This window comes from Saccostrea cucullata, unplaced genomic scaffold (genome assembly GCF_032062105.1).
Source record: "Saccostrea cucullata isolate Sc308-1 unplaced genomic scaffold, CSIRO_AGI_Scuc_v1 ctg6144, whole genome shotgun sequence".
Lineage (NCBI taxonomy): Eukaryota > Metazoa > Mollusca > Bivalvia > Ostreida > Ostreidae > Saccostrea > Saccostrea cuccullata.
In genome coordinates, this window is record NW_026921654.1 from 42,450 (window position 1) to 67,441 (window position 24,992).

At 32.2% G+C, this 24,992-nt stretch overlaps 1 protein-coding gene across 6 annotated transcripts; it reads left to right on the top strand.

Annotated features, from left to right (window-relative positions):
* Nucleotides 1–8,697: 8,697 nt before the first annotated feature.
* LOC134260507 (uncharacterized) lies at nucleotides 8,698–23,282 on the top strand. Of its 6 annotated transcripts, XM_062743063.1 has the most exons (10): nucleotides 9,335–9,584; nucleotides 11,738–11,776; nucleotides 16,992–17,144; nucleotides 19,547–19,597; nucleotides 19,697–19,843; nucleotides 19,943–20,041; nucleotides 20,145–20,252; nucleotides 21,699–21,804; nucleotides 21,896–22,812; nucleotides 23,181–23,282. In XM_062743063.1, the coding sequence occupies exons 1-9, from the start codon at nucleotides 9,551–9,553 to the stop codon at nucleotides 22,800–22,802; spliced, it is 1,644 nt and encodes a 547-aa protein (XP_062599047.1). In that variant the 5' UTR covers nucleotides 9,335–9,550; the 3' UTR covers nucleotides 22,803–22,812; nucleotides 23,181–23,282. The 6 variants fall into 6 exon arrangements, with proteins under 6 accessions (XP_062599051.1, XP_062599047.1, XP_062599046.1 ...); XM_062743062.1 differs by lacking the exon at nucleotides 23,181–23,282 and having other exon boundaries at nucleotides 21,896–23,006; XM_062743067.1 differs by lacking the exons at nucleotides 9,335–9,584; nucleotides 11,738–11,776; nucleotides 23,181–23,282 and adding an exon at nucleotides 8,698–8,792 and having other exon boundaries at nucleotides 21,896–23,004.
* Nucleotides 23,283–24,992: the final 1,710 nt, after the last annotated feature.

A 24,992-nucleotide genomic window follows, 5' to 3' on the forward strand; every position in this document is an offset into this window, starting at 1 on the left:
CCCCCTTTCTTATTCAGGAGGAAGTCGATATTGAACAAAAGCAAAAAAAAACCCACCCTACCTTTATTTTTCTATAAGAAAGGAATTAAAAATAAGCTAAAATAATCTACTATTCTACTAATTTTTAACTGTTACTTTGCCACAATACTTTCAAGTATACCTCCACCAACATTTAAAGTATGATTTAATCATGGCGAAGTAAATTATGATATGATAGTACTTGTGTGAAGGCTTAACTTCATTTCAATATTTTATCTAGAGCCTCTTTCAGAATTATTGAAAGGTATAGAGTTTTATTTATATTTCTGCTTTTCATTTATTATTATTTTTTTTTGTTTTGATTTAAAGTAATGTTCTTTTTTTGGGAGGGGGGGATAAAAATTTCTTCCTCTTTCATTGTCAAATAGGATTTGCCAAACTTAAACAAACTAAATTTGAAATGACGGAAAATTTAATTTTTCCTATTAAAGAGTATTTAAACCTGTTTTTTGCATGGTTTGATTTCTAAAAACAAGTGGAATATCATTCTTTAAGCAAACATTATAAATGGGGAATATCTAAAAAAAAAAATTATTTACTTGACAAATAAAGAATCTCTTTTCAAACACAATTTTAGCATTGAAAAACAACGTGAATCTCTTAATTATTTCATACGACTTTTTGTATATTTCTGGTTACAGAATATCAAGTGGAATATCATCCTTTAAGCAAACATTATAAATGGGGAATATTTAAAAAAAAAATTATTTACTTGACAATTAAAGAATCTCTTTTCAAACACAATTTTAGCATTGAAAAACAACGTGAATCTCTTAATTATTTCATACGACTTTTTGTATATTTCTGGTTACAGAAAATGTAAAAATTAGTTTCACTGTAAAAAAGATATCAAAGAGTGTATATTTTGTATCACTTTAAAGGGGGTCATTTTTCAATGGGGGTCATTATTTTATAGGACTAACATATAAAATAATGACCCCCTAGGACCCTTTTTCTACAAAAAATGATTTTTTTCTACGGGTAGGGGTCATTTTTTGTCGTTGAAAAATGACCCCCGGTCATTATTCGATGGAGGTCATTATTCGTCTTTACACCGGCGTGATCGCAAAACTCGTTAATAATTTTCAGACTAAAATCGAGAGATTTCTTGTCATTCAGAGCAAATGTTAGGTCATCTGCATGTTGTATATTAATAATTTATTTATCATTTATACTAATTCCTGATATATGTGGTTCGTTTTTTATTTTAATGGCTAAAATTTCAGCTACAAATAAGTATAGTAAAGCTGATATTGGACATCCCTGTCGGATCCCTCCTGTCATACTGCATGTTTTAGATAACCATCCGTTATTTTTCATTTTGATTTTAGGGTTTTTGCATAATATCTTTACCCATGTAATAAATTGATCGCCAATATTAATTTTTTTAATGTTTCAAGAAGAAAGTTCCATTCTACAGAATCGAAAGCTTTTTCAAAGTCGAGAAATAATAATATGCCGTTTTTCTTCTCTGAATTACAATATTCAAAAATATCTAAAATTAGTCGAGCATTTTCACCAATGTATCTGCCTTTAACATAAGCCGTTTGATTTTTATTGATTGTAAATGATAATATATTTTGTAACCTTTTAGCTAAAACACAAGCTATGATTTTATAATCCTTTTTGTTAAGCTAATTGGTCTATAATTTTTTAACAATTGTTTTTCGCCTTTCTTGTGTATTAAAGATATCACAGACAGCTTTTGAGATTCAGACATTTCTTTTTGTTTAAAAATTTCTTTGAGTGTGTCATAAAAAATTGGCCCAATAATGTTCCAAAAACATTGGTAGAATTCACATGTATACCATCTAAGCCAGGAGACTTTTCTCCTTTCATTTCAAGTACGGCATTTTTGCATTCTTCAAGTGTAGGGAATTCATCTAACATTAATTTGTCCTTCTCGTTCAGCATTGGTACTTCAATATTGCTTAGATAACTTGAAATCTTAGCGGTTGGAATATTTGTAGTTTAAAACAGATTCGTATAATAATTATTCATTTCTCCGATTAATGAATTTGTTGTATTTATTAAATCGCCAGTAGGTGTTTTAAGTTCTTTAATAACATTAGACGTTTGATTTTGTTTTTCCAGATTTAAGAAATATTTTGTATTTTTTTTCGCCGCTCTCTGTATCCATTTTGCTTTTGATCTTATTTGCGCCCCTTTTATTTTTTTTATCATATAGTTCATTTAAATTTGTATAAAGTGCATTAAGTTTACTATTATTAATATTGTTATACTGGCTACTTTCTAAATTTTTCTATCTCTTTTTCATTTAGGTTAATTTTTTCTCTCATATTCTTTCGTTTATTTTTTGCGAAAAGTATTGAAAAATTCTTTAACTTTACGTTTAAAAAGTTCCCATTTGTCGATCGGATTTTGTACATTATCTACTTCATTAACTAAGTTTGCAATATTTTCTTTGTACTCCTTATTCTCTAAATATGAAATATTTAATTTCCAATAATTCGGACCTCTTGAATTTTTAGAGATCTTAAGATACATTTTTAAATATATATGATCACTCATTCTTGTGCATCGGGAATGGGTACCCGGTAACTTTCTCACTATAATATTACCTACTTGAAAACAGAAATTGTTATTCATAAAAATATAGTCTATTCTACTAAAAGGGATATATTGAGCATTACACCACGTTTCGCCTTTCAAATCAGGATGTTCTCTATTCCAGACATCTACCATATCAAGTTGTTTTAATATATTAATCAGATAATTTTTACTTTTTTCTTGTTTGTCATTGAGTCGACAGTTAAAATCTCCACATAGAATTATGTTTTCATTTAAACAATTTTTGGTAATAAATGTATGCACTCTTTTGAAAAAATCAACTCTTTTGTTTATGTTATTAGGTGCATATATATTTACAATTGTAAAAATTTCATTATCATATTCAACATTTAACAATATTTTTCTACCATCAATTGATTTTTTAACATTTAGTATTTCGATACTTATATTCTTCTTAAAAAGTATTAAGACGCCTTTACTATGTGACGAATCGCTGTATGAATGAAAAGTTTTCCCATGGCATCCGGCATCATATTTATGTTCATTTTTTTCAATAAAATGTGTCTCTTGTAATAAAATAACATCACATTGAGATAATTTAAGCCATTCATATAATTTTTGACGTTTTTCATCAGAATTAAGCCCTCTTACATTAACTGAGAGAATTTGTAGTTTGTCCATAATATCTTTGTTCTAGGTTATTATACAGTAATACAATATAATACGTAAAATATTATAATAGTATAAACATACCGGCATCATGATCATGAGTTCCAATTCAAAAGAAGCAGTCTGTTGGAGCATTACTTTTCTTCGTTATCTCCATCCGTCTCGGACGAGGTATCACTTCCGGATGCAGAATCGGGTTCCTGCTGACGGGCGCGCATATCACTGATCATCACTGATATGTTGCGCTGTTTGCGGCTACTACTTAGAGAAATTGATTTTAGTCAAACCTTAACGTACATTGCATGTATATGTACAATGCAAATTGCACATTATACACCTATGGTTCTTATGTTTTTCAATTTCAAATAACTAGGTCAATGACCTACTTTTTATGCTAGTGGCCCCTCAGTATTTCTCGGAAAATATTTCACACTATGACTAATTTTTTCTTTACTCGCAAAATATTACAAGCAACACAACTCTTTAAATAATGAAATATTATAGCAACAGAACAGCGTTGCTTCATATTAAACAAGAGATGTTTGTAAAACACTAATGCCCCCTTCCCCCCAAATTGGATTTTTTCTAAGTCCAAAAGTGCATAACTCTGTCTAAAATTGTGTGATCCTACCAAAAACATAACTTGAACTAGATATTTAGCTGAAAAATCTGTATGCTAAATTTCATTTCAATATGTACAACCTATGCAAAGAAAATGAATTGAAACTGCAAATAATTGGAATTTTTCTACGTCCAAGGGGCATAACTCTAACAAGTAGGGTGCGATGATACCCCCAATCAGAACTTGGCCTAGATATTCAGCTGAAAAATCTCTATATACTAAATTTCATTTCAATATGTGCAAGCTTTGAAAAGAGAATGAACGGAAACTGCAAATAAGTGGAATTTTTCAAAGTCCAAGGGGCTTAAATCTAACAAAAATGGTGTGATCGTACCAATAGCAGAACTTGACCTAGATATTCAGCTCATAAATCTGTATATCAAATTTCATTTCAATATGTACAACCTCTGCAAAGAAAATGAACGGAAACTGCAAATAAGTGGAATTTTTCTAAGTCCAAGGGGCATAACTCTGTTATATATTGATGACAATGACATTGTCAGTGCTGCAAACTCATTAACAAATGATTTAGAAAAGTTGGATCAGTAGTCAAAACAATGGAAAGTTGATTTTAACCCCAAGAAAACAGTGAATGTAAATTTTTCCAGAAAACATTTTTCTCAACCCAATGTTAAATTTGGTTTAAATGGCCCCTTAATTGAGTCATCGAACAATCACACACATTTGGGACTAAATTTTCAGTGTGATGCAAATTGGAAATCTCACATACAAATTACTTATGAAAAAGCATGTAAACGGTTAAATGTTCTACGAATGTTAAAACATTCCCTTTGTCGAGACGCGCTAATAAAAATATATATGTCATTTATTAGACCAGTTTTAATGAAATTGTAATGAAAAGGAGTCATCTTTATTGGAAGAAGTTCAAATTACTGCTGCAAGAATTATTACAGGAATGAGAGTGAACTCATCAAGATCACTTTTATATGATGAATTGGGTTGGAATACATTATCTGACAGAAGGAAAGTACATAAATTAATATTATTTTACAAAATTGTGTATGGGTTAGCACCACAGTACCTTCACGATCTTCTAAGACCTTGTATTCCACCCCAAACCTCATATTCATTAAGAAATAATGATGGTCTTACTTTTCTTATTCCTCAGACGAGGACCACATCATTTATGAATAGTTATTTCCCATCTACAATTAAATTATGGAATAGTTTACCGTACCATATTATGAGTTTACCAACATTATCTTCTTTCATTAATGCCATTAAAAAAACTCATTATAGAACACCCAATAAATTTTTTAATCATGGAAATCGTAGTCAAAATATTATTCATTGTCAACTAAGAAATAATGCTAGTAGTTTAAATGCTGATTTACTGAAAGATTATATAAGTGATAACTCAAAATGTGAAAATTGTGATTTTCATATAGAAAATGCATATCATTTTTTCTTTGAATGCCCACGTTATGTTGAGCAAAGAAACACTCTTTTTAACTGTATATCTAGTATAGACCTGCAAAATTCTATTCCTATTTCCCTAAATCTTTTATTATTTGGTGATAGTAGTATTTCATCTGCAAAAAATATGAAATTATTTGATTGTGTTCACAAATATATATATCACAAACCAAAAGGTTTCATAAATGAAGTGTAACTATGTAATACTTATTCCGGTTTATGTCTTAAATTAAATACACATTCATTGTATGTTTATAAATTGCTGTAGTTCTCATTTTTTCGATTTTTTTTTTCAATTCATTTCCACATTTATAAACCGGTATTCATTTGTTGTTGTTTTTTCTTTTTCTCTCTTCACTCATGTATTTTTCTTTCCCCTATGTTCCATTCAAATTTGTGTCTGTTAAATATAACTTATTGGTCATATATAAACCTGTTACTTTATGTGTATTAATTAACCTTGTACCTATGGAGAGGGCTTATATAGGCTATGCCTGCTGCCCAATCCAATTATGTATTTTACATAATAAAATATGTTCAAATCAATATAACTCTGTCAAAAATGCCGCAATCATTACCAAAACAAAACTTGACTTAGATATTTCATTTCAGTATGTGCAACAGTTGTGAAGAAAATGAACGGAAACTAAATGGACCGACAGACCGACCGACCGAGAGACAGCAGCAAAGCAATATGCCCTCCCTTCTTTGAAGGGGGGCGGGCATAAAAAGATTTGAGTTTGTGCCAAAAACTTAATATTATTAACGTCTGAATTTCCTCTGTCATATATATATTTTTCCCCAATATTGAATTGGATATTTTAAAAAATCTGAATGATAAAAACCCTAAATTACTTATAGCCTTGGGTTACTTTTGTTGCCCTAATTCTCATGGTTTTAATATTATATGGGGTCAATGATCAAATTATTGAGATACATGTATCTTGTCTGGAATGGTTTTTGTTTATATTTTTGAAATCCTTTATCTCATAGCATTTAGTTATTTAAAATAATTGATGGGCTTTAACACCTATAATATTTGCAAAATGATGTTTAAAAATACATGTAATCTTTACATTGTGATTAATATTGCAAGGGAAAAAATTAATATAAATGAAAAATTGAAAATTTAATCCAAATTTCCTCTGCATTACCATACATTGATTTTTGTTCCTGTTTATTTTCTTTGAAAAATGAAAAATATTTTTTTTTAATTGATATTGAGTTTAAACTTGATTTTTTTATTTATTTAGAACTATTTTTGATTTAACATATCATACGAAAATTTCCTTTCTGTTTTCTGAAACCTGAGTAAACGTCATGCTTAAACTATAAGTTAATACAAGTAACAGGAAGGATAACTGATGTATTGTTATACAGGAAAAATGAATTGCCTACCGTAGAAGACACAACAACGGAAGAATGAAAAACTAAGTAAGTACCTAAAGGATATATCATACTTTAGGAGGAAATCAGTAACAAATCCAGACATATAAGACAACTTTAAAAAATGTCGGTAAAATGCGTATAAAAAATATGCATATTTAGAAAAAAAAAAAAACAAGATTTTCCCGATCACGACAAAGAACTCGGTGCGGATTTGACCGGTCGGCAGTGGTCTGAGTGGATGCTTACTCCTTAATTGCGTCTTATCAAAACTCTGATTTTTTTTTTCTGATCACAATTTGTCCGTTGTTTGACGTTGTTGTTTGTCGTCGTCGTTGTAAATTTTTCACATTTTCAACTTCTTCTCAAGAACCACTGGGCCAATTTCAACCAAACTTGCCACAAAGCATCCTGGGGTAAAGGAGATATAAGTTTGTTCAAATGAAGGGCCACGCCCTCATTCAAGGGGAGATTATTGGGAATTAATGAAAATTCGGTGGTATCTTTTAGAAATCTTCTTCTCAAGAACCACTGTGCCAGGAAAGATGAAACTTATGGAGAAACATCCTCAGGTAGTGTAAATTCGATTTTTTTCAAATCATGACCCCCGGGGGTAGGGCGGGGCCAAAATGACCGACCAAATTTTAACATAGAAATATGTAGGAGAATTCTTTAAAAATCTTCTCAAGAATAACGAAGCCATAATTGATCATATTTATATGGAAGCATCCTCAGGTAGTGTTGATTCAAGTTTGTTCAAATAATGACCCCCGGGGGTAGGACGGGGACAAAATGACCGACCAAAGTTTTACATAGAAATATGTAGGAAAATTCTTTAAAAATCTTCTTCTCAAGAATAACAAAGCCATAATTGATCATAATTATATGGAAGCATCCTCAGGTAGTGTAGATTCAAGTTTGTTCAAATCATAACCCCGTGGGTAGGGCAGAGTCACAATTGCCAATCAAAATTTTACATAGACATATACGAGAAAATTCTTTAAAAATTATCTTTTCAAGAATAGCAAAGCCATGATTGATCATGGGAATACTTTGGGATATAAACTATTCAATAATAAACCAATTTCTACTTTTTCCCAGCCACAGTGCTCAGGTGAGCGATGTGGCCCATAGGTCTCTTGTTTTAATCGCAAAGTTTACTCAGCTGTCGATTTGTATTATTTGAAAGGACTTATGTCCCTAAATATTGTTCATTATCTCCATATTACTTGTTTATCTTTGTGACAATACTTTCTTTTGGGCACGATGAATTCTTCTCATTCTACCTTGCTCTAAAAGTTTGACTGAAACTGTAATTTTTTTTTTACTGCGCTATAACTTTAACTCAACTAGGGTAAGAATTAGATTTGCTTTCTTATTTCAGAGGTATATATATATATATATATATATATATATATATATATATATATATATATATATATATATATATATATATATATATATTATATAGAAAGCACAGAGAAATTCACTTTTACAAGGATACTCACTTCCGCCCCAGCCCGGGGTTGAACTCTCGACCTACGGAATCTGTCTCCTAGCAGTGCAGGAACAGCGCGTTAGACCGCTCGGCTATCTAGGCAAGTTAAAACACTTGCTTTCGATACCGATGGAATTCTCACAACGCTGCCCTACACTACACAGTCATTGAGAATGGAAGTGAGATACAGTTATTTGGACATTAGTTTATATTATTTATTGTCACCTAAGAAATAATGCTAGTAGTTTAAATGCTGATTTACTGGAAGATTATATAAGTGATAGCTCAAAATGTGAAAATTGTGATTTTCATATAGAAAATGCATATCATTTTTTCTTTGAATGCCCACGTTATGTTGAGCAAAGAAACACTCTTTTTAACTGTATATGAAGAAATATTAATATAGAAAGCACAGAGAAATTCACTTTTACAAGGATACTCACTTCCGCCCCAGCCCGGGGTTGAACTCTCGACCTACGGAATCTGTAAATCGGCATCGAAAGCAAGATTTTAACTTGCCTAGATACCCGAGCGGTCTAACGCGCTGTTCCTGCACTGCTAGGAGACAGATTCCGTAGGTCGAGAATTCAACCCCGGGCTGGGGCGGAAGTGAGTATCCTTGTAAAAGTGAATTTCTCTGTGCTTTCTATATTAATATTTCTTCACTTAGGGCAGTTATATTAGTTTAAGAGTTGTTGTAATTTGTGCTTTATAAATAAAATTAATATCATCACAACATGTATTGGTAACGATCCTCTAAAAACTTATGTCCAAATAACTGTATCTCACTTCCATTCTCAATGACTGTGTAGCGTAGGGCAGCGTTGTGAGAATTCCATCGGCATCGAAAGTAAGTTTTTAACTTGCCTAGATAGCCGAACGATCTAACGCGCTGTTCCTGCACTGCTAGGAAACAGGTTCCGTAGGTCGAAAGTTCAACCCCGGGCTGGGGCGGAAGTGAGTATCCTTGTAAAAGTGAATTTCTCTGTGCTTTCTATATTAATATTCCTTCACTTAGGGCAGTTATATTAGTTTGAGAGTTGTTGTAATTTGTGCTTTTGATATATATATATATATATATATATATATATATATATATATATATATATATAATATATATATATTACAAACAGGAAGAGAGCTAAATAAAATGTGCTTTCCCAAAATGTTTCACATGATTAATATTTAAGTGATAGTTTGTCGTGTATGAATGTCAACTATGATATGTTGACGAAATTATTTATAAATGTATTTATTGTGCATTAGATCAAGACAAGAAAACTTCTTACGAAACATTATTTGTCTGACGTTAGGTATATATTAAAAATTACCAACAAAACAACGGATTATTAACTTTCCATGGCAGAATGGAACGTTTATACACAATTTTCTGGTTGGCAGGTTTGTTCATTTTTTTTTTATATAAATAGTTTTTTACCTAAGACAGTCTTTGATTAATCTCACTTTAAACAGATCTGTTATAATTGTTTTTCGTTTAATATTAACATTTCTTTTTATGGTGGCATTTTCTGTATAATTCATCGATATAACAATCAATTTTAACGACATTACATATTTTTTTATAAACTTAAAACTGAATTATTCTTCCCATGTTAAATTAAGTAAAAAAAAATAATGAAGTTTCAACAAGAGATAATTTCTACATCAATCCGTCAAAGAATTATTAATATGAATATTATTTTGAACTAAAAAGGCAAACACATCTGTCCGATACAAACTCTTTTTAAGCTTGAATAATGTTCATTATCTCCCTACATATCACTATAACTGAACCAATTATTTTCATGCTAAGAAAACACAAAATTTTCAAAATATTCAATGATGTTATTACTATTATGGCCTGATCACGATAATGGTGTCATAACCATAACAAGAATAGTAATTCCTTAATTCGAAATATTCTGTTATTATTCCCAGTCTCAAGCTATATGATAAACGTGATGACTTTAACTTTTCTATCGTCAACTTCCTTTACTTATGCAGCGATAAACTTTCATCACCTGCATATATATCTCAGTTGATTCGATACGCAAGAGTATGCTCTACGTATGAACAATTTCTTAAACGAGGTAAATTATTGACAAGCAAGTTGATGAAACAAGAATATCAACAGTCTCGTTTAAAGTCATAATTTCGTAAATTCTATGGTCGATACAATGACCTTGTCAGCAAATACAATTTATCATTGAGTCAAATGCTGACCGACGTTTTTTAATACCAATGGTTAGTCCATCATTTATACACTGAATTGACGACGAATTTTTTCCGTTATTTCCTGATCATGACAAGGAGCACACGGCGGGTGTGTCCGGTCGGCAGGGGATGCTCACTCCTCCATGGCACCTGATCCCACCTCTGATGTTTCGGAGGTCCGTGTTTGCTCTGCTCTTATTTTGTTTATTGTTTAATGGACTTTGAGATTGAATAATGTTCGTTATCTCCATATACCTCTTGGACAAGTATCATAAATCTGGACGGCATCTCCAACTTTTACGTCTGAACATTGTTCTAGAGGTAACAATGATATTCCTGTGCACCTTTTAAATATTTATGTCTACATCATTGATGTAAATCACCAAGAAGATTTGGGGGGGGGGGGCAAAGGTTTTTACCAAATTGTTTTTGTTTGCTTCTTCATCATGGTTTTCCTCCGGGTCACAAAAAGTATTTTGGAAGCGCCCTTCGTCCATTAAGTAGACGAGATGGTGTAAATGGTTGCGGGCATTAGTAGTTTCTTACATAGCATCAAGGTGGAAACAGGTTAAACATTACCTGAAAGTTTTTACCTAAAGGAGCTCCATGTCATGGATGCTTTTGGGAAGTTCTGATCAAAATGACAAAACAAATTTTCGGAAAAATACTTATTTTAATCAGTTAATTGTCATTTATCGTGGGTTCTGATCAATGCATAATGGTACAAAGGACTCGCTCATTCACTTATGACTTTCCAAAGATATTTTGCCGAGTCCTTTAAAGAAGAATTTATTGGGTAATAGCCCCTTTCCTCTCGATAAAGTTTTAGCAGAGACGTTTGTATTGTACTTAAAAAAATTTAAAAAATAAAAAAAAAGATAAAGGGATTCAGACACAGTTTCAGCTAAAAGTGTTCAAATTTATTTTTCCCTTTTTTAAAGATTGATTGATTGATTGTATATTGTTTAACGTCCCTCTCGAGAATTTTTCACTCAAATGGAGACGTCATCGTATGCCACTGAAGGGCTTCCAATTTTGACCTTTACTCGACACTCAGGGCCATTGAGCAGTGAGGGATCTTTATCGTGCCAACGCCTGTCGCTGACACGGGGCCTCGGTTTTTAAGGTCTCATCCGAAGGTCCCGCAACTTTCACTTCAAAAGTGCCGAGCGCATGGCGAAGGAACAGTTTCTACCCATTTTTTATCGACTTAGGTCAGTCGCGGTCGGGATTCAAACTCAGGACCTCCCGACTTAGGTACCGTGAAGGGTCCGTTTTTTTAAAGGAAACGTGTACTTAAATAAGGTATTGTTAATTGATATCAAACATTTGAATTTCAGTTGCCGAGATACAAGACAGATTTAGAACTCCAGATCTCGGTAATGTTATCAAGACCCGTGCCAAATTTTTGTTTTCATAAAACTTGATATCAAACATTTGAATTTCAGTTGCCCAGATACAAGACAGATTTAGAACTCCAGATATCGGTAATGTTATCAAGACCCGTGCCAATTTTTTGTTTTCATAAAACATAGGTTAAATATATTATGTTTGTTTCAAGTAGATGTTTTCAGTAAAGAAGGTAATTCTAAATGCGATAAAACAGTTTTGTGACTATAAATTAATATTTTCTAAATGTTAACAAAAAAGGCACGAGCCATGTTTACATTTTGAAGAATTTAAAGTTCTGTATTTCCTTTGTTAATCAACATTGATGTTCAAATTATTGCCAGGCATTTACTTTACCCTAATTATGAATTGTAATTATTTAAATTATTGATTTTTTTTTTAAATCAATTGAAATTGTGTCCATGTCCATGTTAAGAGGCTAACAAAATATTCCTGTTGATCATAATGTAAACCTAAAGCAGTAGTTTTAAAGTATCCACAGAAGAAGCAAAATGCTCTCCTTTCGGCATGTTTTCAAAGCTCCGTGTTTGGTTTTTCTCATAATTTCATTTTTTAAATAGACTTTTGAGATTGATAATTGAACGCTGTCATTGCTTGACTTTGAAAATTTTCGAGAGCAAAGATATTCTTCATGTAAAATGAGAAGTGTTCCTACTCCGAAAATAATATAATACGCTCTACATTTTCCTTTAGTTCTAGCCTTTTTAATCTAAAATAATATTCAAATTTGAAGCATATACCAAAACCCGACAGCAATATCTCCTGTATAATATAAATTTGTAAATTAAATAAGTTGTCAAATCTGTCCACATTATTTATGTTCCTTTGTTTTTTTTTCTTGAACTTAAAGTACAAATTAATGTACCTTTCGTATTTATTGATTTTATAAATATTTTGCCTTTATTATATACACACACCCACTCACACACCCAAGTTTTGGAAATGAAAAAAAAATCAAGAAATGAGACTTGAAGAAAACGAAGTGTTTCAAGCTCAAAGTGAGGAAAACAAAATATAAAATATAATAAAAACATTTCAACTTCCAATTTGATCCAACCTTACTAAATTATTGATTAAAGGTTTTAAAGGTGCATTGACACAGAATTGATAATATCATTTTCTCAAAATTTCTGTATAATTTTGTAATTATATATTTGTATTGTATTTTATACGAAAATATAATTTTAAAAATCTTATTTTTTCAGGAAGTTATTGAAACTAATAATTTCTAGACGCGTTTTATTGACAAATCCTTACACATTCACATTTTTAAACTTTATCTTTCATTCTTAAAAAAAAACATCAACTTCGCTGTGTATTGATGGAAAATTTTAAAATTAAAAATCAGAAACTTCAGAGTAGAAATGTGCGAAAGCAAAACCAACACATCAGTTATGTCATTCCGTGCTCAGTAGTGTGTTTATTCGGAACATCTCGGGCCTTTCCGACTAGTGGATAAACGACCTCGAAGGACCTCGAACGTATTGCGTAGACGCCATGACATCAATAGATTGGCCATTACAACCTCCCTTTCACGATCTTTGAAATAAAAGACCTTTTTTCTGTGGAATATGGAGTTTAACTTTATTCAATGTATAAATGATATTACCTAAAAAGGGGCCTCTTACTCCACCTATCCTATATTTGAATAAACAGGAAATGTATAAATTTTTAACATCCGAAGAAATTAATACATTTGAGGCTGTTTTTCCGACCTCTGACGGAAAGACCTGGGATGATGCGATTGAAGTGTGTGCAGAGATTAATAATTTAACGCATCCGGTGAAAAGTAAACATTAACGATAACAGAGCTCATGCCCTATTTACATAAAATGTGTACGTTTCAGGGGCTTATTCGATTTGTTAAACTCTGTATGTGTTCGGAACCTTTTATTTTTCTGTGTTCTGCAAATTATAAAACCCGATGAGTTCAGAGTAGCTCTGGCAGTGGGTCTGGCGAGAGTTAGCGAGAATTAAGCGAGATAGGGTAAATTATTCACGGAAATGTGGCTAGGAAGTTACTAGTACGTGGAGGTATGGTAAACAGAAAAGTTATGTTGCGTTTCAGTTTTCACCACCCTAGAATCAGCTGATAATGTCTGTAGAAATGTACTTGAATCAATCAATCTCTTATACATTCATTCAAAATTAAATTAGTATTCTCTATAATACAATTTCCTGCAGTCATGAATTAGAATTTCTTTTTGGACAAATATTTTTGCATGGGAACCGGGACTATATTTTTTGGCGTCAGATTAGCAAATGAGGCACCAGCATGGTTTAAACTGACCAGTCAGCTGAATGAGTATTGCATTATGGGTAACTACGAATACTACAGGAATTTTATGCTTGAAAAAACGAAAACCTTATGGTAAATGAAAAACATTTTTAAAAATATTAATTCCAAGCTCATAATGACAAACAATTCATTTGTTTAAATAAACGGCGGAAGTCTAGGTTTCTGAAAGTCATACTGCAAAAGCGATTTGCGTCTGTATTAATTCCTTTGTTGTACTATCGGTGAATACAATTGCCAGGTGAATTCCCTGGCCTAACACGTGATCACGAACGTAAACAAAGTTTTGTCCATTTAAATGCATAAGAGATGCTGCTCGTTTTCCTTACCCGTTGAAGCGCTGATGTTCTGAACAAGACGCAAACTACATTTAATTAAATATTTTTTTTCTCTTTAACATTTTGTTTATTTTGCAGTCCATTAACAGGATCGTAGATTGACCTGAACTACGCGTTCGAAGTAAAATGTGTGCATGTATTTGGCGTAAACGTTGCTATTCATTCAACAATTGGTCAGTTGCTCGTGGTAAGATCCTCTCTGCGCATTAATAACAATAGCCATATAAGGCAAAGAAAGGTTTGTCATTGAGATGATTATGCACATTTTTCACCAGCGAATCGGTCACTAGTATAAGCTCTAATTTTCGTCGAAAAGTATATAAGATATATTGTTATTTTAACACCCCCTCCATTAGCCACCCTTTTTCTGTTGAAAATCAAGTCTTTCAGAAAGGTCTGGAAATATTTACATGTATTTCAGGACATGTTTTCAAAAGAAACAGACTATAGCAATACCATGTTCACTGCCAATTTTATTTATAAAACCGGTTCTACCCTATAACCTTTGAAGAGATCAACCTAAACCACGTGTCCTCAATTTAACTCACAACTAGAGGTACTGTGAGCAATGAGCTCACTAAATGATGCCCCCCGCCTCCCATATGAATATATTGGCAGTATCCATGTTTTGCTCTGGAAAATCCAAAATATATGTCAGATCAAAAAGTAAAATAGGAGGTGCACAATGGCAATATGTAATAAAGATTCTGTGAAAGTTTCATTAAATTTCCTTCAGTGGTATGAGAGGAGTTGCGGATAAGAGATGGGTATCCCAAAGCGTAACAGACGGACGGACGGTTAGACGGAAGGACGGACGGACGGACGGACAGACGTACAGACGGACGGAAATACCGATTACTATATACCCTCCCGCTTTTCAAGCGGGGGGGGGGGGTATAATAACATTAGTAGGGGTGTGTATACAACATTGAGCATGGGCTGAGATTACTGGGAAATGGATTTGATTTCGCACAATTCTATTCTCATTTTTTATTATTATAGATTTAACATTCCTCAGAATTAAAATATGGCTGTTATGTTATTCCTTTGTTCTTGCAGTCTAAAAATTTACCTGTGTCGGTCCGATATTATTGAGCAGTCTGATATTAATCGTAATATCAAACTGTCCCAGTACTGATATCTTTCAAAATTGAACTGCCACTGAACAAAAGACAAAAAAAGTGTAATAGTTCTACAAACAGCAATTTAAATTTCTCACATAGAATGATGATTTTAAAACATTGATCTTACAGAATTGCAATTTTTTTTAATTAAACTTCCAATTACAGCGAATATACTGTAACATGAAGAAGATATGCGACAGACCAGATAATGCAAATAAAAAACAAACCCAAAAAAACACTAAAAAACGGGTAAAATTCTAATAAACTTAATAAAATTGGAAAAGTGTTTCAACTCCTTTCTCTGCTTTTTGGAAAAGAGTGGACACACTGGAGGTCACCAGAGAAGCAAATAAACGTTCAAAGCCCGAAAAATAAATTCATAATAAAACACAAATTTTAAACACTATAAAGAGCAGCATTCAAATAATTCGATTTCATGTTTTTCATTAAAAGGAGAATGCCTAGATGCAAAATCAAGGTAACTTTGCCTAGTAAATGATAATTAATACTTAATTTGACAGATTTGCAACAAATTTTGAAAGAAATTTGAAGTTCTTCAACGTTTCCCTCAAACTCATGCATTATTGATTATGTTTGTTTTTCTGTAATGGAACATCAAAAACAAAGGTATATGTAGATGCTTCAAAACATAAAAAAATGAAATGGACTAGTATACCTTTAGCATCTGCTTAATTTTCTGTGATTATTCTTAATATCGGCAAATTTCATTCCACTCCAAATTCATCATTCACTAGATTGTCTGTATGATAATTCGTTGCACTGATTTAATCTCCGTGTATGTTTTAATGAGGAAAAATTTTGCCCCCTCTCATTTTCAAATTCTTTCAAATACCTTCTTCAGTATAGCCAAATCCCTAAATACTGAGTACTTTTTATTTAAGCCTGTATTCTTGAAAGAATTACGTCAGTGGTCATTAACACTTTCATCTTTTGTTTTAATATCGGACTGTCTCAGGTAACTCAAAAGCGATGTTTTAAGTACGATATATGGCTCATACAATTCTGTATTAAAAATATCAGACAGTTTTCGGCCCTAACGGGCTTCAAACTGTCTGATATTTTTAATACAGAATTGTATTGGGCACATATCCAATACATGTACTTACACAACAAAATTGCCACGTTTCTTAAGTATAAAGTAAAATAAAAATTTATGAAAGTGTAAGGTTGTGTCGATTAAACGAGTCTATAAAATCAAAGTTTCAATATCTTTTAGAAAAAATATAATTTTTGATCATAGTTTTGTATGAAATGCTTTCGAAACAAGTAAGTCTTGAAATTATGCAGAAAATTTTGAGAAAATATTAACATCAAATCTGTTTTTCAGCACCTTTAATTGTAAATTAAAACAAACATAATACGAAACACATATATATTATGCTAAATTTCAAATTAATTTTTTTAGTTGTTGTTAGGGGAAAATTGTTGACAAACGGTGCAACATGGAAAAGGTCGCTGAGAGTGTGTGATACTTTTGATCAAAGACCTTTGACTGAGGAAGACGTTATTTCAAAGAACAACACTTGGATGGGGGAAGCTAAATATATGATTTCTTCCGGTAAGATAAGCTTCTACTTGCAAATTTACAATTTAAAAAAATTAACAATTAATAATCAATAGAACTATTTATTTTAGTTTTTAAAGATAAGCAAGAAATTTAAAATTCTAGTTATATAATGTGATATAATATTAACTAATTATGAGAAAATTGGTGTTTCAATTTTGTGAGAAAATTTGCAAATACGCTGTATTTTGATGTCTTATCCTTAGAAATCTTTCTAACTATATGTCTTTCTTTCCGAATGACCGTCTGTATACGGTCCACACATGTGACTTCTTCTCCAGATCCACTGAGCCTATTTCACTTATTTTGGTTGAACCAGGGCTATTTTAGCCCTCTCCCTATAATAAAGTTAAGGTACACATGTTTCAAAAGTCTTAGCGATATATAAGGGTCATACAGAACACATGAAATGATGACTTTAAGCGAGACAGCTGAAATTCTTGTTTCATTCACTTGTTTGTCACTGACTTGTCCCGTTTTAGAAATTTTTCATACGTAGAACTCTTGTGTTTAGAATATACTCAGAGATATAAACCCCGTATGTAAGTGTTGAAAATGTATCGCTACATACGTAGGCGGAGTTGACGATTGAAAAGTTAAAGCCCATATTAAAACTTTTCTCAAGAACAACAAAGCATTCTCGAAGTGAAATAGTTCCCACTCCCTCCTGTGAAAATTTCCAATGCTGAATTAACTTGTGTTTTTCTGCCAATGTGTTCATGTGAGCGATGTGGTCTACAGCTATGACCCTTGCATATCGGTAAGCCTTAATTTTGAAAGATGTTTGCCCCTCAGTTTTTGAGCAAATTTTTGTCTTTACATCTACTCAAAAGAAATTTCATAATGTTCAGTTTTCACAATAAATTTGAATTTTAGAATGCAAATTAAGATATTCAATTAAAACCCCATGATTAAATTCCATACCGAAAACAATTAGAGAGGAACTGTATTCTGTCGTGGAATGTTTCTTTTAGAAGAAAAAGATAATTTTTTCTCTCTCCCTCTTTTGAAGTTTTCAGTATTGTTAAATTTGAATTCTTATTTTTACATGCAGCATGCTAAGTGAGTACTAGTACTTTTGTGTAGTGGAATGTACTATGCTGGTCATAAATGAATTATATATTAAATCTCACCCCATTACTTTACTATTCAATGAAGTAATTTTAAACTACTTTCGTTGTCAATATTTTAATGTGACTATTCAAGATTAGCTGCAATAATGTAGCCCTCTCCGATTTTTTTATCTGATGTTTTCTGGAGAGGGCTACAATTCCACAGCATCTCCGTAATGGTGCAAAAATATTTTATAGATACGGGCGACTGCAGGCAGAATAAATTGTTTTTACATTCAACTTACTTCTAATAAGACGAAATTTTTATTCACTGTCGACAGCATAACCCGTTAAACGCGAAAACCATGTAAAAATTAATCTGTGTGTCTTACTCAGCAGCCATGACAGTTCACGCATGACGTACCGAGACTTGCGCTTGAATTTTAGAATGACTCAATAAAGCAAATGTTGATGTTTATACATAATTGTGATGAATAGTAACACTAAACATCGATAAATAAAATCATTCCATGTGTCATTTTTTCGTAAACAGCGATATTAAGGTTTAAAATGAGGTGATTCCAAAGAAATTCGCTCCATATAGATCCTTAATCTCATTGGTTGTCCCAAAATACAATCTGTCAAGGTCAGTAAACATGGCGGATAAATTCATGTTGACATACACGAAAAATACGGATATATAGATTGCTCTGTATATTTTTGGATCAATTTATGACTGGGATAACTACATTTTGGAAGTCCAGGTAAGACATATAAATAAAATAGCCGTTTACTGACAATTTGAGCCGAAATCCGTGCGGGAGTGAATCGCTGCCGCATTCCACCATTACGGAGATCCTTAGGAGTTGTAGCCCCCCCCCCCCCCAAAAAAAAAGGAGAGGCCTACATTATTGCAGCTAATTAAAGATGAAAAGAGACTGTGTTTGTTCCAATTATTCATTTGAATAAAAATTACTAAAGTAAAAACTGAAAAATTCATTTATGTGTTAAACGTAATTACAATGTAAAATGTCATATTAATTGCTCCATAGTGCTAAATGAAGCGAATCGACACTAATTTTTTGTTCATTTCTTATTAGACTTTTTTGTAGATTCTAAAAATATACTAAAATCCTCAATACTCAAGATACATGTAACAATCTTCTTAAAATGATTGACAGATCTATCAAATATGTTTCTTTTCAAGTGTCTTTCAGAATGCATTTTAGTTATCTGTTCAATCTTTTTAAGCGAAAAAAAAGTCAATAAAAGGTGCATTTTGAACAAAATCTATTCTAAATATGATAATAATGATTTCTTTTATATACCTTTTATGTCTTGAAGGTGTCATAACTTTGCAAATTCAGAGGATAGAAGAAAATGAAACTTGTTCAGGTAGACGAACTAAAACTTTTAAACACGAAGTATTATTCTAAATAATAAACAGAGTTTTTGAATGGAATAATGAAGTTTCCAATTTATATTTGCGACAAGATTGTGATACTCAACACAAATATTGCCAGTTTTGCATCAGTCGTCTACAGCTGAATAAGAGTCGATCGTCCTTTGAGGAATTGAAAACTAAACTTACACCAGGACAAAAGTATATCATTGGAGACAGCTGGTATAGCTTTGTGGAAGGTAGATATGACATACGTGTTTTGTTAAATTATCTCTTTTAACATATGCTTGTACTCATTATCATAATGTTATTAAAATATAACTCTTAATTCTATTCAGAAATCCCTGTTCCAACCAAGTGTTTGCTATATAGAGGAGCTTCACATACAGAATACGTATCCTGCAATAATAATTTTACTGATGGATGCAGCGATTCTAGTATGATTTTATTTTTTTTTTTACAGAAAATCAATATATATAGTATTCATCAATTGCATTTATTTATCTATTATCTTCATTGTCTTAATCATTTTTCCCAAAGATGTGTCTTCGTACCAGGCTATCGTTTACTTTGAAGAAAACAATGATGAAGGTACTACTACATATACATCTGTTGAATCCTCTCATATGAACACTGGAGATAAAAACGGTACACATTCTTTAAAATCGCTTCTTATGTATTCCTGTTTGCTCTGTATATAGTTTTTGTTTAATGTACTTTTAAGCATGATCTCATTATCTTCATTTTGTTAATATTTCATCTAATGAGAAATGTCTTTCGTGTAAACTTTGAAAGAAAGTCTTGAGAGATTGTTTTTCCAGATCTTAATATTGAGGGTTAACATCGTTTGATACATACTTACAGCTTTCATTTCTTCCGAACAACTGTTTTCGGTTTTGTTTGCAAAGGATGGTTCTTAAAACGCCAGGGTTTGTTCCTGGTCCCTTCTTCGAATTGTGTTATATTATCTGTTCGACCTAAGTACTATTAAAGTACTACGTACAATTTTATAGGAAATACAGAATAAATAAACTTCAAGAAAGGTGTCAGCTACTAATGCTTATTTTAAATATTTCTGTTGTTGCAACAATCAAGATGATATGCAATCGGCTACCAGCCTTTAAAAAGTTTTTTTTTAGTTGGAGCAATCTTACAATTGCTGATATTTGCATTATATATTGATTTATTTGCCACTTCGTTCGGAAATCGTAAACTCTTTGTTGTACATCAGCTTCTACCTTGAAAATAAGCCGCTGCTTCTTAACGACACATTCAGGATGAAAGCATAAGGCCATTCCAAGTTTTTTTTTCTCTGTTTAGCGTCCACACATCTTTCAAAAACCTACATACCTATTCGCAAAAAACACACAAACCAAAACAAAAAACACAGGCTTAAAAGTAATAAAAATGATGCCCTTCAAATGATATGATCTAACTAAACTGCTTTAATAGAAGAAATATCTATCATTTAGCAAAAACAAGGGATTAAATGCTTAAAATACGCCCAATAAAACTTACTGTAAAGAATTATTTGGAGAAAATGACAAAATTCAGAAATTTCGACTAAATTAATCAATATCAGGACTCCTGATGTTGTGTGTTTTTTCTTATATGGGGTGTCAAAAACCAAGGCGCACGCGGACGCTAAACATAGAAGAAACTTGGAATGGCCTAAATCATAATCCGTATGTCGTTGACGATAGCGCGGGCATCAGTGGAGATCCGTAATATACAATTTATGCACACGGCGTATTACGTGTTGATTCCACATTATGAATGAATAGCCTCACTCCAACTTTAACTCTACGAAATCAACTGAAAGAAGTAAAATGATAAATATCATAATTTATTTGAGAACTGTGTTCATAGTAATAACAAACAACGTAAATTAAAATGACACTAAAATAATATGAATAACATAAGTTTTCGTCTTTCAAGTGCAATGAAACACTTTAATGGTTGAAAAATGTTGATCATATTGTTATGTTAGGCTAATAGTTACTTTATTGAAGAAAAATTCACGATTAACTCGGTAATATAAAAATATTAAGTTTCAGTATAATTATTAATTTCTTACTTCTAACTTTTTTCCAGAAAATTGTCGAAAATGTGATTCTATTTTACCAAATACCGAAAACATATTCATTCTTGTTGGACTTTTTTGCTTTTTCGTATTAATCAACGTATTCTGTGTTTGGAGGTGAGTTACAATATCTTATGTGAATATCTATATAAATCATGAATTCGGGATCTTCTTTACAATCTATTAAATGGTTTTTATATTCTTGTAGTTGTATTAACTGTCAAGTAAAAAGACAACTCCGATCCCTTCGCATACAACAAATGAATGACAATTCTTGTAAACCCATATCAGAAGCAATAACACGCATGTACAAAAGTATCAACGCATTTAAAGAGGAACAGAACGATACATACGATTTGACAGCAAGTGTAAGAAAAAAATCAAATTTTGCCATTACCAGCGGAATGGATGACAAAAATAACTACGACACAGGGTTTTTCAGACTATTGACACAGAGTGGTGATTACGACATGGCTTGGTCCAATCCCTGTACTTCTCCTACTTCTCCTGACGCCGAATACGACCACGTACAAAACGTTGGCGCGGTTCTGATGACATGTTTGCCAGATGAAGAAATATACAGCAAACAGAAACCTCTTGCTCATGAAATTTCTAGTGACCTCAATCAAAAATGCAATAGCGAAAATGAGAATCCGAAAGAGTGGGTCAGTGAAAAGACAACAGAATCAATAAATGGATTCTTCGAAGTCGAAGAAAAGATTACAAGGTCGCACAATTTAGACAAATTTCAAGGAAGTGATAATAAAGACATTGTTGGAAATGCTGAATCTGACAAAGGAAGACAGCAAAAGCAAAACATCGTTTACGAGAAAAAGAGCAAAATACACCAAAAAGAACCCTCTTTGACTGATGAAGCGGTTGTCGAGAACAGAAAAAAGACGGCAGACAAAGATGTGGGCAAAGGCTTAGAAATGGGAATAAAAGAACAAGGCACTCAAAGTGGGAAGGGAGATGTGAAAACTTCAAAGGTTCACATAGAAAGTAAATCTGGTAACAATCCTCCTTCCTCACAAAGAGCAGGGAAAGTGGTGGACAAAGCAACATCACTTCTAGTGGGAAATATGAACAGAGTGATGTCTGAAACAAAACTGTAGATAGAAAGTGGTGAGGGGACACTTTTGATGCATCTATCAAATTGTAACTAAAACATTATTTAAATACATAAAAATAAAATTTCATAAACTAACAATGTTTGGCCTTTGTTTTTAACATATATAGACACTCCTGGTTCAACTTCATATTCTTGGGAGGGGTATATCTTATCTTTGTTTAAGATCTTCCAAGATTTTCCTTTCACCCCTTTCTTCTTTACCTACACACTTACTCCCTGAAGAGTCATGAGTCATTTTTTTTGCATGCATGATTTTTTATACATGTATTTGAATATGATTATCATAATCTATTTAAAAAAATCTGCACATTTTTTCCCCAAATTCTTATGCTTATTAAAAGATATTTCCTTCTCTTTTTAGGTTCAACGGTCCCACGAGTGAGTCTGGTCTTAGCTTTTGCTTTCTTTCTTATTCATTAATTTAGTACTTCCCTGGAGAGCAAGATTACAAATGGAAAGTAAATGAAACTTCAACTAGATCTCATCATACTGTGTGACTAAGATGTTTCAGTTATTTTTTTTTTAAATGAAGGATATGGAAATAACGAACAGTATTCAATCTCAAAGTCCATAAAACAATACAAAATAAGGGCAGAGCAAACACAGACCTCCGAAACATCAGAGGTGGGATCAGGTGCTATGGTGGAGTGGCCATCCCCTGCTGACCGGTCCCACCCGCAGTGTGCTCCTTGTCATGATCTGGAAATAACGGAAAATCCGTCGTCAATTCACTGTATATATAATGACATAACAATTAGTATGAAAAACGCCAGTCAGCATTTGATTCAATGATAAATTGTATTTGCTGACATGGTCATTGTATCGACCATAGAACTTACGAAATGATGACTTTAAACGAGAGGTTGACATTCTTGTTTCATCAACTTGCTTGTCAATAATTTACCTCGTTTCAGGAATTATTCATACGTAGAGCAAGCTCTTGCGTATCGAACAACTGAGATATATATATATACACTCCGTATGCAGGTGATGAAGGTATATTGCTACATAAGAAAGGGAAGTTGACGATAGAGAAGTTAAAGTCATCACGTTTATCATATAGCTTGGTTGTTAGATTACCATTAACGTCTTTTTCAAGTAAAATATCCAAGTATGAAACAGATGTGTCAAACTCTGTGGTATCTTTTATCTCAAGCTCACCAGGATATATCGTATCGACGTAGGAATGGAAATTACCATTGTAAATTGACAATACGTCGTCGATCTATCTAAATGTCGAGTTGAAGGCCACAGCAAGTCTTTTCTTGTTTTCACGCATAAGATTTTGCACAAATTATGCTTCATATGAATATAAAAAATAGGTCCGCTAATAACAGAGCACAATTGGTACTCATGGGAATTACAATAGATTGTTGAAAGACCTGCTCTCCAAAACCAACATAGATATTGTCAATCAGAAACTCAAGAATCTTTTTGGTGTCAACTTCAGAGTACTTGTGTGTGCAATCAGAATGTGTTTTAATAAAATAATTTTGCAAATGACCAATGACCAGGTATGTAAATTTACGAGTTCCATTTTTATTTAAAAAAGCAATGATATCAAAAAGCCTGGACTTTAATTTATCATGGGGAATGGTTTTATATAAAGTTGAAAAGTCGTAAGTTTTTAAGCTGGTGATTTAGGTAAAATCTTGTGATTTCAAATTGTCCAAAAGTTCTTTGGAATTTTTGAGTATCCACATCTGATTCACACCATTTCTTGAATATATTGTTGCTCGGTACTCCTGAAATTTTTCCTTCACTACTGTCAATATCTTAGTGAGGAGTAACGAAAGAGGCCTTGGTTGAACATTTACTGGAACCCGCAATGTATCTTTGTAAGGATTTTTATGAAGTTTCGGAATCCAATATACATGTATAAAGGGTAGTTATTATTATTATTATTATTATTATTATTATTATTATCATTAAAGCGCAAAATTACATATAGGTTCTATGCGCTGAAAAAGTTCAAATTTAAATCTCATTTCATCATTATAAGAAAGGTTTTCATTTTGAATTTATTTGATTCATATGTATAATTTAAAAAGGTATATATAAGAAAGGAAGGGAAAATGCTTCTATATATATAGTTATCAATACCATATCAACCTGATCAAGATGCACCATACATATATATGTATCAACCATTTTTTAGTAACCAGGGGTCTTT